This window comes from Canis aureus, chromosome 8 (genome assembly GCF_053574225.1).
Source record: "Canis aureus isolate CA01 chromosome 8, VMU_Caureus_v.1.0, whole genome shotgun sequence".
Lineage (NCBI taxonomy): Eukaryota > Metazoa > Chordata > Mammalia > Carnivora > Canidae > Canis > Canis aureus.
Genome location: NC_135618.1, coordinates 15,450,695 through 15,466,117, shown reverse-complemented (window position 1 = coordinate 15,466,117; position 15,423 = coordinate 15,450,695). Strand labels below are relative to the sequence as shown.

General features: G+C 33.7%; 1 protein-coding gene and 1 long non-coding RNA gene across 6 annotated transcripts in view; one reads left to right on the top strand and one right to left on the bottom strand.

Annotated features, from left to right (window-relative positions):
* Nucleotides 1-15,423, top strand: part of COL24A1 (collagen type XXIV alpha 1 chain) — a 387,323-nt gene that overhangs the window by 204,451 nt on the left and 167,449 nt on the right. For all 5 annotated transcript variants that reach the window (XM_077905294.1, XM_077905293.1, XM_077905290.1 and 2 more), the window contains exons 26-29: nt 6,245-6,298; nt 8,525-8,578; nt 10,593-10,646; nt 12,099-12,152. In XM_077905294.1, coding sequence (XP_077761420.1) covers nt 6,245-6,298; nt 8,525-8,578; nt 10,593-10,646; nt 12,099-12,152 — 216 coding nt within the window. The remainder of the gene's footprint in view (nt 1-6,244; nt 6,299-8,524; nt 8,579-10,592; nt 10,647-12,098; nt 12,153-15,423) is intronic.
* The window catches only part of LOC144318372 (uncharacterized), a 55,922-nt gene continuing 50,976 nt past the window's right edge, over nt 10,478-15,423 (bottom strand). Inside the window, exons 3-4 of the long non-coding RNA XR_013384247.1 lie at nt 11,794-11,896; nt 10,478-10,644 (exon numbers count right to left, since the gene is read on the bottom strand). This is a non-coding gene — a long non-coding RNA (uncharacterized LOC144318372). The remainder of the gene's footprint in view (nt 10,645-11,793; nt 11,897-15,423) is intronic.

Below are 15,423 nucleotides of genomic sequence, written 5' to 3'. Positions count from 1 at the left end.
TCCCAGATAGCCAAAGGTTTCTGCTAAAAAGAGGTCCTGTGTGGGGATCCAGACTACTTGTTCATTCAGTTTGCTTCTACCTCTCTCCCCCTCAGGTTCTAAGCCAGATTGCACTGGAACTGCTCACCTTATGTCTGACACAACTCAGCTTATGATAGATAGGTCCAGAAGCATGGTCATTTGGTGTCCCATGGTTAGGTGCTCAGTATCTATTAGAGCCAAGTAGCACATTAGAATTAAAACACATATAATTCTTTATTGCAAATGGCGTGACCTTGCTACATAATCCAAGGAGCCTGTTGTGTCCTTTCTATCAAGGCTTGTTGTAAGCTCTGCATGACTTTCTTTCCTATCTCTGATGTTTCTAGAACTATAGGGTCTGTCCAGTCATGTGACCCAAGTGGCAGAGTTGCTTACCTCACAGTTTAAACCCACTTCAGGAGTTTGCACAACCTCTTGAGATCCTTGCCAGAGTGTTAAATCCTATATCTTTGAAAAGTGTTCTCAAATTAATAAACTCTTATATCCAATTTACATTATATTTATATTTTTTAGATTATGCTATGGCTCCCTTGATTAAGTACCTCTAAAATCAGGTTGCCATATACTCTCCCAACTCCTACTAGTGTACATTGGCTAGATCTTTCATTCATTTGGGGTAGTGTCTCTCCCTCCTAAGTCAGACACAGCAAGCTCGCAGATGGGTTATGCTGTGACCTACTCCTAGTATGTGGCATAAGGGCTAAAAGAGGATATATGGACAAATCCTAATTGGGGTACATGTTTTCTTAGAGGGAAGAGTGCTACCATTAATGAGAGATAAGTTACGTCTTTAAGCTCATAGAGTCCAAATGAGTCTGGTGGTTCAAAATATTCAGGGACCTTTATCCAGATGTCCCTGTGATAAGTGTCAGGGTCCCATTTTTGTTTTTTTCCCAGCAAAGGCCTTGACTTGTTCTAACAGAATTGTCTTGGTTAGATGTTTAACCTTCCCTGGAGTTTGACCACTCTATTGAATCCTGGGCTTTTGCTCAGTTTCTCTGTCTTTCCACTAGAGGAAATGAGAGCCCAAACAATCCTCTAGGGAGCTCTGGGGAATATAGGGCCCCATAGAGTAATCCCATATTAGGCAAAAATGGACATGCCTTTATACTCTCACTTTAGTTAGTCTTTGGATATAGGCCTCTCTGCTAAAGCCTGGACTTTGAAAAAGTTGATTACAGGGGCAAAAATATCTTTCTTAAAGAGCAATGTGGGCAGTTCATCTCTGTTTCCACCACTATTGCTCTGTCTCATTTGTTTACTTATTCATTCAACATATATTTATTAATTATGTATTCCAGGGAGTATGTCAGGTATTAGGGATACAGTATCAGATAAGACTTTATCCTTGCTTTACAGAGCATTGCAGACTAAAGAACTTGAGGTTCTTCCTAAATGGCAAAGGATGAGGCACAATGAGCTAAAGTTGCTTAGTCCAAGTCACACTAACAAATATATCCTTAGCTTACTGATTTCATTAGAAAATAGAGGTGAAGTGATCCAAAGGTTAACTTTTTAGGAACAGTGATGTATTTCCAAATAAACAGAAAAGGTCGATTCATGTTTGTCAAGTTATAAAATTACCCCTAAATGAAAAGGCCTAAGGAAACATTATGGGCACACACACACACACACAAAATAGACAATATCCTCCTTTTAGTATTTTTTTAAAGATTCTATTTGAGAGAGAGAGAGAGAGAGAGAGTGCTCAAGTAGGGGGAAGAGCAGAGGGGATGGACAACTAGACTTCGCGCTGAGTACAAAGCCTACACAGAGCTCAGTCTCATGACCCTGAGATCATAACCTGAGCTGAAATCAAGAGTCAGATGCTTAACTGACTGAGCCACCCAGGCACCCCGATGGTATCCTTCTTTTGAGTACACTTTCTTTTATAGTCAATTCCATGAATTTTCTTTTTTTCACCCTGCTTTCTAAATGTTATAGTTTTTGGCCTTTCCTTTTCTCAGTCCATGTACTCTCTCTAATGATTCATCTACTCTCTTTGTCTTTACTATCTTTTTGCTAATGATTCACAAATCTCTTTTCCTTAGCTATAGAGCTGTTTACTCAATTGTGTTAGAATATTCCTACCAAAATGTCCAATATATATCTCATGTTCATCTTAAAATGAATTCCTCTTTCTTACCCAGAAAAGGTAAGGAATTCCTCTTTCTTATCCAGGTAGATTACATACACTTTATTTCTACTTTTCTACATCTTCCCTGTATCTGTCTAAACTGACCATAGTCTGTATTTTCATTGTCTTGGACAAATATAAGAAAGTATGAGATCTTAAGGTAGAGAACTAAATATTAGATACGGAAGTACATTTTCCCATCTAGAGCTTAAAGTTGTCATTTCTCATGTCTGTCTAGTCTTCTTTCTCCTACCCTTAAAATTTTGTATGAGATTGAATCATGTAAAATCACTAATTTTTCAGGTAAAAAAGTAAAATATCAGCAATTTCATTATAGTACAAGCAAATACTACTTTTATTGTGCTGAAATGACCTCTAAAATTTTTATTTTTAAAGAGAGTAAATGCAATAACACTAATATATACAAACATTGAAGGTAATAGGTTTTAAGATAAAACAGAACTACATCCTGGAGAATTAGCCTTATAATATTCCATTTTTGAGTGAATTTAAAGAACTTTGGAGTCTGAGATTATTTCTTTTGTCTTGTAACTACAATTGTTTCTTCATTGAAAAGAAAATTTGAGACAATATAGACAAGTTCTAAACCACAAGGCACAATTGTCAAGTCTAAGAACTTTATATAAAAAGATTTTTAAACATTTTAGTTTCAACTAGGAAATATTCTAATTTTATACCAGTCTTTAGTGAATAAGAAGGATGTGGTTACTTTAAAAAATAGAACTAGTGTATTTTAAAGCATTTACTGTTTTAGAAAAAAATAATACTTCTTTTCAGTTCTAACAAGTGATTAATTATACATAAGGCTTTTTAGCCTTCTGAATTTCTGCTTTAGCTAACAAAATCTATAAATAGACTATTACATATCCTATTTTATAAAAAGTGAAATGTTTTCAATTATTGTAGAGTTGCCTAGCTCTTCACACACAGCATGGTTTGGCTTTAGGGTTTGTCATTTTCTTTAATGTATGTTAGACATGGAATCAGGGTTTTGAAAATTCTTGGTCAAAAAGATATAAATTGTTGATAATTCTTATAAATAAAGGCTACAACTTCAATGACTGCTCTCTTTGTTCCCTTAAACACCCAAGAAAAATGCTTCGGGCTCTATGGGCCATACAGACTCTGTCTCAGCTACTCAACTCTGCCTTTGTATGGCAAAAGTAGCCATAGAGAAGAGGTAATGGTGGGCATTTCTGTGTCTCAGTGAAACATTTACAAAAAGAAGTAGCCAGTCTTTGGGTTCACAGTTTGCTGACTGCTACTTTATCTGATATCCTATAGTACTTTATCTTCTTGCAATATTTTTGCTATCTACTTTGTATTTTAGTTATTAGTTATTTCTAAATTGACTAGTATCGTTTCTTATACCTGATAGGTAATCAATTACTAATGAAATAAGAATGAAGTTTTATAATTTTCATTTTTGGGAAAATGTACATCATTCCAACAACACTAATTTAGAGTTTTCTCCAGAAATGGATAACTTGAAAATAGATATAAGAAACTAAAGAAGGGACGCCTGGGTGGCTCAGTGGTTGAGCCTCTGCCTTTGGCTTAGGGTGTGATCCGGGATCCTGGGATTGAGCCTGCTTCTCCCTCTGCCTGTGTCTCTGCTTCTCTTTCTGTGTCTTTCATGAATAAATAAATAAAATCCTTAAAAAAAAAAACTAAAGAAAACTGTTGGAAGGAATCAAGGTCTTAGTAAATTATTTAATTTAAGTTTCATTGAAGATTCCCTGTGGACAAAGATGTAAGCCTGTGAACTGCCTATTTTCCAGTGAGAACCTGTCTCTTGCAAGTATGTTCCTTTGATAGACTGCACCTCCTAATACTTATATCAGGAGTGACAAACTTAGATGCCCTATTGAGAGCAGGCAGGTAGTATAAAGTAGTGAAATAGGTCAGATATAAGAGACAAGAGCAATTGATATGGACTATGATGAGCTGAAGAGTGCATCTAAGTAGCAACTGTTGCTTAGATCCATCCAGATTTGCCTTTGAAAATACCTTTGATGCTTGCTAGGTCATCTGAAACAAAGAATCTTGCCAGTCTTTATATAGAAAATCTCTGGATTTTTAAGTCTTAGTACCTAATTCAGCTTCTGTTAATTAGTAAGCAAGGGCTATAGGCTAAGCAAAATAGTTCTGTAGGTGACATTGTTCTGGTATACATGGTCAATACTGGAGTAAGTCAAATGGGCCTACTCCATTCACTCACCCAGATTATGTGTTAGGAAAAGGGTTTTTCCTCTGGGTCAGTACTAGTCTGTGTTTGGGTTCTGCTATTTTGCTTACTGTCTCACAGTTATATTTCATTATTCTTCTCAGATTTGATTAACTGACCATTGATCATTAATTGTCTCAGAGTAAAAGTGTTAATGCTCTTAAAATTAATTATCATAGAAATAAATTATTAGATCACTTCCAACTGGATATAGCCAGCATAAATAACATTAGCATAGTGTTTGAGAATATAGATCTATGCTGTCTGGTAGAGATATAATGTCAGTCACAAATGTCATTAACATTTTTCAGTAGCCATATTTACAAAGGTAAAAAAAAATAAAGATGAAATTGATTTTAGTAACATTTTATTTAAACCAGTATCTCCAAAACATTATTTTAGTTTGTAATCAATTTAAACAATGATTTGATTTTTTTCATTCTTTTTGTAGTAAATCTTCAAAATCTGATGTCTTTTACATTTATAGCTCATGTTAGTTTTGACTAGCTACATTTCAAGTGCTCAATGGCCACTTAAACTCATCCACACTACTTAAACATAACCACCTCAGGAAGCTACTTATCTCACCTGCCTTGTCTATAAGGGCATTAGGATACTACCAAATATGGTGGTTGTGGGGAAGACAACATAGGAAATGCTTAATATATGTCAGTGTATCCATGATCAGTAGGTAAGGAGGTAGGTAGATAGAGTGAGAAAGAGATTGATATGGATAATGATACAAATATATGTGGATAAAATCATAGCCTATGCACTAACTTCAGTTAGCTTCAATACAGCAAATCTTTTTTCATGATTTAGGTGACTTCTATATGCTAACACATATTATTATATAATCTATTTAAGCAGGGCCTTTGCTTGGTAGCTATTGAAAAAGAAAATCGTTCATATATCTTTAAACAATAGTAGAAAAGGGCTTCATAATTGAAGATAGGAGAAAGATTATGCTGTTGTTGTAAAGCTTATTCTAGGCTATTCTTTTTGTTTTCTGTATTGCTTGAAGTAGAATCCATAGAGACAAGGTAGATGAACACTGAGTCTTGTTCACTGTGAAATAATGTTACTGATTGCTTTCTATCATTTTTTTCAGCACATTAAAATCATCCTTTATTTAAGCTGTTTACTGTGTCTAGAACCCTCTTCCTCTTTTCTTCTCTTGGCCAACTGGCCTCTTCTTATTCCTCAGCCTTCAGATTAGATGTCATACCTGAGGTTTACCCTGACCATCTTTCCATAGGTCTTTTCTTTCACTCTACCTCATTATAACACTTGTTTCCTTTATGAGCCAATGTGATGATTTGTAATAATTCACTTTTTAATGTAGTTGTTTTGGGTCTTTGTATAAGACTTTTTGCCTTTTGAGGGAAGGGCACCAAATATTTCTTGAATGACAATGAATTAATGAATGGGTGTGTGCAAATATTAGGAATTTTCAAGGAAGCCACAGAAATGACTACTTAAGCTGATGTATCTACATCAAGAAGTTATGAAAACTATAGTTTTTAATAACATCCACTGGATTATAAATTCCACAAGGACGGGGACTGTGTTTGGATATGAAACTACGTGCCTCCCAGCACAGGGGCTGCCGCATATTAGACATTCATATATATTTGTTGATTGAATGATTACTTTTTGGTATGAAGTCACAGGCTGGACATCTATACTAGAAGGAATTTTACTCTAAGAATTTAGGGTGGGTTAGAAAAAAACAAGGATAATAGATGTTTTAAAATCAAGATGCAATAGCAATGCAATAAAAATGTATATTTTTTCTTATATTTTTTTCCTAAAAGGGACCTATTGGTTTACCTGGAGAAGTTGGGATTACAGGAAGCATTGGTGAAAAGGTAATGTCTTTATTTTATTTATTTATTTTTTAATAATAAGAGTTCCAGGCTAAACTCAAATGAGAGATATTCATATGGTACTTTATGTTAATTAGAAATCACTCATAACTTAAAATACATCACCTGTCTTGAATATCTTAAATATATTGAAATATAGCTAATAGGATATATGTTTCTAATTTTTAAAGGGCAGACTACTCTTTAGTTTGCAATGATGTAGTCTGAAGAGAAAAGAAAACTGATGGTCTATGCTTATGACTAGACCATATTTAAATCTACTTTATCAGAGCAAGCCCCCTAAAGGAAGCAGTTTTGAAAGGAATTAAGTTATCCCTTTACCTGATCCAAGTCTCAGTCACAATTTTTTTTTCTTTCCATTTGGAATCCAGTATGCAATTATCCATGGATATTACTGGCTATTGTAATGGAAATTGTAATTTGCTTAAAGATTACCTAGAAATCATTGCCTTGGGAGTAATTTTCCATGTTGAGTTTCAAACTTAGGAAGGTTTTTAAAAAATAAAAGTAAAAAAGTAATTCTTTGTTTGAAACCACCAAAGGCATTTAAAATTTTTTAATGGAATCTTATAACGGACTAGTAAAGCAAAAATTTTGGGTCTTTGTCTAAAACATGATTAACTAAATATAAATTGTAAACATGATAGTCTTCTGCAATTACTACATAAAGCTACTCTGTAAATAATTAAGTAGTGCCAGGACTAGAAGTAAATTAGATAATATTCCAGTTATTTCCACCTAAAATTTTTAGTTTAAGTCAGAATCAACATATCTAAAATGTATCACTTTTTCCCCACCTTTAAACTGGTCTCTTCCCAATAATCTCATGTCTTTTAGTGTGCCTTATCCCAATCTCAATTCTTCCAGTCTTCTGGAATAAACAGAGTGAAATCCATATTTGCTTTCCTTTTCCTCCATTTTCTATGCCTAATCTTTTAGCAGGAGTTAGAGTTTTTTCTATATAATTCATCTTTTCTAATAGTCAATCCAAAGTCCACCCCCACCTCCAGACATACTCTTACTAGTTTATGTTAAATTTACCCCCTGTCAAATTTACCCTGCCCTTCCCTTTCTATTCTCTAATCCATCCTATCTACAAGCATAGAACTAATTTTGATGGGTCATGATGAAACATTTTGAAAAACCACCATTAGATCCCTATTATTGATCCTATTAACCCCTCTACTTTCTTGTCAAACTACTACATAATTTTGGCTTAATGAATTCATTCAAAAATTCTTCTACTATTTTCCAATATAAATCTTTCTCTCTCCCCCATCTCATATACTATCAACATGTTCCTATTCCTATTCTTACTGGGTTTTGTTGGTTTTTATGTTTTTTTATTTGTTTAGAGTATCGTCTCCCCTTCCCTGTATTTATTCAAAGCCAAACTGTAGACTCAAATTCTCATCTCCTCTATAAAGTCTTCCCAGATTCCTCTAATCCTTCCTTATTTCTTCCCTTCCTGGATGTAGAATAAGCACCACATAATTTACAATTTAATTGTCCTAATTGATTTACCTTTGTTAATGTCATGTCTCCAAATACTTGAGAGTACACTCTAAGTCAAATTTCTGTTATATTTCTCCAACTCTCCAGTACATTGAAAGTGCTTAATATATACTTATTGATTTTTAGTAACAATATAAGAAATATAAAATGAGCTCAGTTCAAAAACTTTGGATTTATAATTGTTTTCATTCTTACTTTGTTTCTTCCATGCAAGGTCAAATGTTCTACACTATGATTCTGACAATCATGGGAATTTTAATATGAATCAGTTTAATTCTTTTAATCTGCTATGGCATGTTTGATTATCAATGATTATACTTAATTGTGGTAGATAGACTACAGAAATAAATATTTTTTCAATAGTTCTAGAAATTAGTTAATTCTTACAATATGTTTTAATACTTTTACCATCCTTCTATTTTATATGCCTCAAAATGATAAGCATTTCTACTTATAAAACAACCATACTTTTAGTATTTTATCCCTTAAAATATATTTTAAGAAGATTTTAATTTTATTAGAAGTCTAATGACTTTAAGGTAAAAATGCAAACTTTGTAATTAAAAAGTATTGGCGGTTAAGGTGAGAAATGCATGTAAGGTATGATTCTGACAATTTTCCTGTCAAGGTTTAGCTCAGTCATGACTGATTAACATGCTTCAATGTTTTTTTTTTTTTTCTTTGCTTTAAAAGGGAGAACGTGGCAGTCCAGGTCCACTAGGTCCCCAGGGGGAAAAGGGTGTTATGGTAAGAGTCAGTGATTTGAAATATATGTTTCCAGATGCTGCAACGGCAGCATTATTGCTTGGAACTTTAACCATTTTAGAGTTAGATTCTAAAGATACTAATTGGTCATCATCCTTTTTTTTTTTCTTTTTTTCCCCACCCTCATATATCACTAAACAACTAGCTTCTCCCTTTCGTCACTTCCCACTGTGTATTTTTCAGAAGAAGTACTGTATTCAGATGCCAGCCAACAAATTGTCACATAATGGAAAATGATATGCCACAACATTCATTGTAAGGTTTAATAAAATTAAATTTGCATAAAAAAATCATAATTCCATCATAATTCCAGAGGTGGAATTGTCTTGAATGGAATTTAAGTAAGTGAAAATGTCTATTTTATGGTATATTTCCATTAGAATTTTCTTTTCCTTTAAACAGTTTTCCTTTCAAATGCTGTTCGGCACCACAAAGCCTGCAAAGCAGATGGCTTGGTCAAATGAGTCTGTAGTTTGTTTGTTTGTTTGTTTGTTTGTCTTAGAGATTTTGTTTATTTACTCATGAGAGACACAGTGAGAGGGAGAGAGAGAGGCAAAGACACAGGCAGAGGGAGAAGCAGGGAAACGAACTAGGGGTGGTGGAAGGGGAGGAGGGCGGGGGGGTGGGAGTGAATGGGTGACGGGCACTGGGGGTTATTCTGTATGTTAGTAAATTGAACACCAATAAAAAATAAATTAAAAAAAAAAAAAAAAAGAAGCAGGCTCCATGCAGGGAACCCAACGTGGGACTCGATTCCAGGTCTCCAGGATCACACCTTGGGCTGAAGGTGGCGCTAAACCACTGAGCCACCCGGGCTGCCCGAATCTGTAGTTTTAAGAGAAGAAATTAAACCACCATAAATTAACTGAAATGAATGAAAAAGAAAATTCAATTAGGATTCTACTTTTCTTTCATAGCTTATAGTTTATATGGCACATATCATTATTGCCACTGTTTCATGACTTTGTGGTCCTGATGTAATTCTTTGATATGTGAAACATCAGAATCCAGAATTCATCTTCCTCTCTTGCGTCTTTAAGGTTAGGAATAGCTGACAAATATTGTATATAGGTTGCATTTTTTAGTTTATTAAATAGTTTCTAAATATGATAGGAACTAGAACAAGAAAAATAATGAAAGAATCTTGCTTTCAGAAAATATATTGTAATAGATCTGGTGGCACATGATACTGTCCACAAATTTATTTTACCTTAGTTTTAACTTCTGTATTGTAAGCAAAGTATTATGAGATTGTTTTTTTAGCTACGTCCAGTTCTGTCTACTAAGAAATTTAATATACCCATTAGGTTAATCAATTTCAGGAATTATTACCTACTAAGACATTCTCCGAATTAGTATTAATACCATAAAGGGCGTGTTCCTCTAAAATTTGATAGGCTAGAGTATTTATACATATTCATATTCTTTTTTTTTTTAAAGGTTTTATTTATTTATTCATAGAGATGCAGAGAGAGAGAGGCAGAGACACAGGCAGAGGGAGAAGCAGGCTCCATGCAGAGAGCCTGATGTGGGACTCCATCCAGGGTCCCCAGATCACGCCCTGGGCTGCAGGCGGCGCTAAACTGCTGCGCCACTGGGGCTGCCCCACATTCTTAATTATAGAATTCTCTGGCCTCTTACAATGAAATAACTTCTTAATTTATATAATATGACATACATATATTTATAGTTTAACAAAACCTACAGAAAGATAAGATGAATATTCTCTTCTCAATAGATCATAATATGTGATTCTGGTTAGCAAATTTCTTTTCTAAGGGAAGAGTTACTAATAAAAGGCTATACAACTTCTGTGTAAACATGTCTTATCTCTATGGTACATTTCTCACGACCTTTTTTATCTTGGATAGGAAAGAGAGATCTTACTTACATTATCACTTTTTATTACTACTTATAATTTACTGGTTTGTCTTCAATGAAAAGAATCAGATATGATGGAGACTTTATATCTTTCATATTTTCACTCAAATTATAGGGATATCCAGGTCCTCCTGGGGATCCAGGACCCATTGGTCCACTGGGATTACCTGTAAGTAAAGAAAAGATTTATAATTCCCTTTTAGATTGTCTCTTTAAATTTAAATCTATGATTTTGGTTATATACTACCTTTTGTTGTTATGCAAAAGAAGTAATGTATAAATTGATGGAGGCTAGTTCTCTCAGTAAATGCAAAACATGCTAGAATATTTCATGGTATCTTAAACTTCCTCATCTCTACTTGCTATATTATTTATCATTATGTTTAATAATCAGTACAATTCTGTAGTCTAAAAGAAAAAGAAATGTAAACTTTCTTTTGAATAACCACATATAAGAAAGCAATCAATAATCAATCTCAGAGATGAGCTTGGATAAACAAATCACCAACAAGTCTCAACATGTTTTTCTTAGAAATTTGCAAATATTATCAAACAACCAGACGAATCATAAACTTTTTGATCAAAACTTAAGTTTTGAAATACTTCATTTGTTATACAGAGAAAGATAATAAAATCAAGTTCCAACGTATTTTTCTTATAAATTTGCAAATATTCTCAAACAAGCAGACAGATAAAAGTCCTAGAAACCTTTGACCAAAACTTAAGTTTTGAAAGTACTTCATTTGTTATACAGAGAAAGATAAAAAACATCTTGTCTCTAAAGAAATAAAGTTTGCTTATGAAATTTGGCCATTATTATCAACTTAAATATGAAAATGGTAAGCCTTAATAAACTCCTAAACAGAACTATTATCAGAAATGGTTTATGCTGTTTTGTGAAGTTTCTGTTTTGAAGATAGGGCTGACTTTCCAGTACACTGATAGGCACATTATTGACTTCTAAAATTAGGAAGATTAATGTAGATTGATACAGTTGCCAATCTTTTTACTCACATAAGATAATAAATAAATCTAAGATCCTATAAAAGTTGATGTTTTTTATCTGCCTAATGTCCTGTAGATAAATTTCATTTTCTAAGGAAGTCTTTATTAAAGATTATCAAGTATAAAAAAAATTCATTATAACTGACTTAGTAATAAGTAACAACTTTGTCTTCATTAAGGTCTATTTGTGACACATTAATTTGGTGCATTTTGTGACATTTCATCATAAAAGGAAAAAAATCTATTTTTATGTGATGGGATTATCATAAATGTCTAGAATAATGAGAAAGAAATCATGCAGCAATACTTACTGCTTTTTTGATGAACCAAGCTGATTAGACTAGTCAGATTGGCTAACTGGGTATCTCTTTCCATTGTCACTCCATGTGTTCCTCCTGAAAACCAGTTGGAATACTAGGGGAGAGAAGAATAGCAGAATAATGGGAGAGAAATGTATGGCATTTATTTCATAAATAAGGCATATTTTTAAGGAGACTAATCAATTTTATTTTAAGAATTCCCAGGGAGAATTACATGTCATAAGAAAGGTTGTAACTCCTATTTTGCTAATGTTCCTATGAATTCAATAACTGATTTTTAAATTTTCAATATATAGGGTCATGTGGGGGCAAGAGGACCACCTGGAAGTCAGGGTCCTAAAGGACAAAGAGTAAGTTATCTAATGCAAGAAGTACATTAACTCAAAAAATGATTTCATAAAGAGTGATGTAGTCAGCAAAAAGAGCCCTATGTCTTCACAATTGTGTTTAGATATTGTTGGTTTTTTCCTTGTTTTCATTATATTAGATGAAACTACCTACATTGATTGAGTGTGACTCATTATCATTTGTACTCATAAAGCCATACTTTTACATTTTATGTTTTATAAATTTTACTAATTCATATAGAATTCTTTTTCATTCTCAATTGCCAGTTCCATCTTTGCGAGAACTGTAAATGTGAAGATGTTTAAATAATTTTTCTACTCACAAGAGACTTACATTAGCAAGGACTAATAATATCCTGACAAAATAAGAGCAACTGGAAATGGAATGAGGACACATGCGGGATGACTGTTTATTAATTGTAAATCATAGGTAATATAATAATTATTGTTTGGTAACTATGCATAAGAATTAAATTAGAAATCTTTTAGCCTTTTAGTCTTTGAGTCTTTTAAATCCCTTTTTTTTCTTTGAAGAAATAAAAACCACAATTTATTGCATGTCTGTCACATACCAGGCACCTTGACATATATTATTTTACATTATTATTATTATTATTATTATTATTTTACATTTATTATTTAGTTTTACTCAAAACTACCCAAAGAAGATGTATTGTCTCATATATTATAGCTGAAGGAAACAAAGCTCAGAGAGTTTAAGTATATGGCCTACAGGCAGACAGAGAGAAATGATAAAACCAGGATTCAAATCTTAGTGTGTCTATCTATCTCCCAAGCCTATGCTTATTTGACACCACACAGAATACTAAGGCATTTTTTTAACTTGATAAATCTGAATATGTGTGCTATATGAATTCTCCTTTCTCGTATGATTTTACTTTTATTTTTAAAGCTACTGGAGAAAATATTTAAAAACTCTAAAAACATGGTGCTCAACTAACAAAAGTTAAAAGCAAAACAAAAACTGCTTTTTCCAGTTGGCAAATGGGAGAAAAGTGTTATAAATGCCCAGTTTGAAATAATAACTTTAGTTCCATGTCCTGTGTTTTCAGTGAAGATTGGTGAAAGAGTGCAAATTTGTTTTTATTATTATTTCTTTTCTGAAAAACTCTGTCTCTTACTGGGTTACAAATTTACAGTCTATAAATAATTGTGATGGCTACATCTATTTTAGCCCAAATGAGATTTAAAATGATAAAATAAAATGACAGTAGATGTTCTATACCCAAACTGTCATTTAATGGTCCATACCCTGCCAGCAGGCAATAAATGGCCAGATCCAATGTGTTTATTCAACTTTTTATTAGTCAAAGTGAGAAAGTTCAATCAGTTTTGTAACAATTGAAAAAAAGCAGAAATCCTTTTTCTGTTTTGCCTTTTGTTAATTAGGTAATTGAGATCTTATAGAAGCCATGTAATTAAGCAAGGACTCCTCTTGAACCACCTGTGCTTTCTCCTAAGTTGTATGGAAAGTTCTTCTGCTATGTCTTTTTCTAACCTTCCCATGATCCCTGGGTAGATTGTTACCCTTTTTTCCTTTTTGTTTTTTCTCTCCCAAGATCTTATTTAAATTCAAGTTATATTTAAATTCATATAGTGTAGTATTAGTTTCAGGAGTAGAATTTAGTGAGTCATCACTTATACATAATACCCAGTGCTCATCACAACAAATGTCCTCCTTAAGGCTCATCACCCAGTTACACCATCCCTCTACCCACCACCCCTCCAGCAGCCTTGATTCTTCTCTGTAGTTGAGTCTCTTACGGTTTGCTTCCCCCTCTGTTTTTATCTTATTTTTTTTCCTTCCCTTCCCCTGTGTTCATCTAATTTGTTTCTTAAATCTCACATAAGATTGAAGTCACATGGTACTTGTCCCTTCAGCTGACTTATTTTGCTTAACATAATACACTCTAGTTCCATCCATGTTATGACAAATGGCAAGATTTTATTCTTTTTGATGGTGGAGTAATATTCCATTGTATAAATACGACACCTCTTCTTTGTCCATTCATCAGTCAATAGATTGTTATCCTTTTCTGATTTGCCACTTTGTTTTCAACTCTTGCCTCCTATTTTCCTCTTATTCTCCAAATACATTTTACTGATTATTTCCCCAAATGGCTTCTCACAATTACTTAAAGTTCATTCAATAGTCTCTAAACAAAGAAATTTTATTTATTTATTTATTTATTTAGTTAGTTAGTTAGTTATTTAAAAGATTTTATTTATTTACTCATGAGACACACACGGAGGGGCAGGGAAGCAGGCAGAGACACAGGCAGAGGGAGAAGCAGGCTCCATGCAGGGAGCCTGACGTGGGACTCGATCCTGGGTCTCCAGGATCACACCCTGGGCTGAAGGCGGCACTAAGCCGCTGAGCCACCTGGGCTGCCCAAGAAATCTTACTTAGGAATAAAGGCTTTGTTTAGTACAAAAACACTTCCTTGTAGGAAGATACTTCAGGTAATTCCTGAACATTGGAAATACAAAAAAAAAGAACTGAAGACCAGAATATTTGAGAATATATTATTAGAAAGTTTCATTCCAGATGTCACATAATATCTTCCTATTTTTACTGTCTTCTTCTTTTCAATCTGTTCTCCACTATGGATGAACTCTCCACTATAGATGTGATCTCAATATGCTCAGTCTATCTTTCCCAATGTTTTTCAATTGCAAAAAATAAAATAAAATAAATAAATAAAATATGTCTAACCGACTGAGGTAAATGAAAAAGGTATCTGGCTAGAAGTTCCTTGTGCTGTAGCTCTTCCATGCCACCCCAAAAGCTGAGGGAGTTGACCTTCCAGCATACCTATAACCTCTTATGGCACAACTGTGTCACAGTACACTGAGGAGGAAGCTGTGCCCTACGTACATTGACCCTGAGATCACACAGATTATTATTATGAAACTAATGCTTATATGCCCTTACTGTTTTGCCTGTGACTTACACTGTTATCACATGGCCATGTGAACATCATCTATAATAGGACACACTCTTAAGGATCTGCCTGCCTATCAATCTGCCATTCAACTATCTAACATTTACTGGTTTCATATAGTTTGTCAAGCATTCTCCTCATACCAAGGAGGATTCAAGGATAACTATCTTTTAGATCTGGACCACTTGGATTTTGCTATTTAATTAGTTTCAACCCAGTGGCTTTTGAAGTATTGTACAATATTAGTACTTTTCCAGAGGATAAGAAAAATTCAACAGGCAGCAATGTCTGCCAGCTCAGAAAACAAC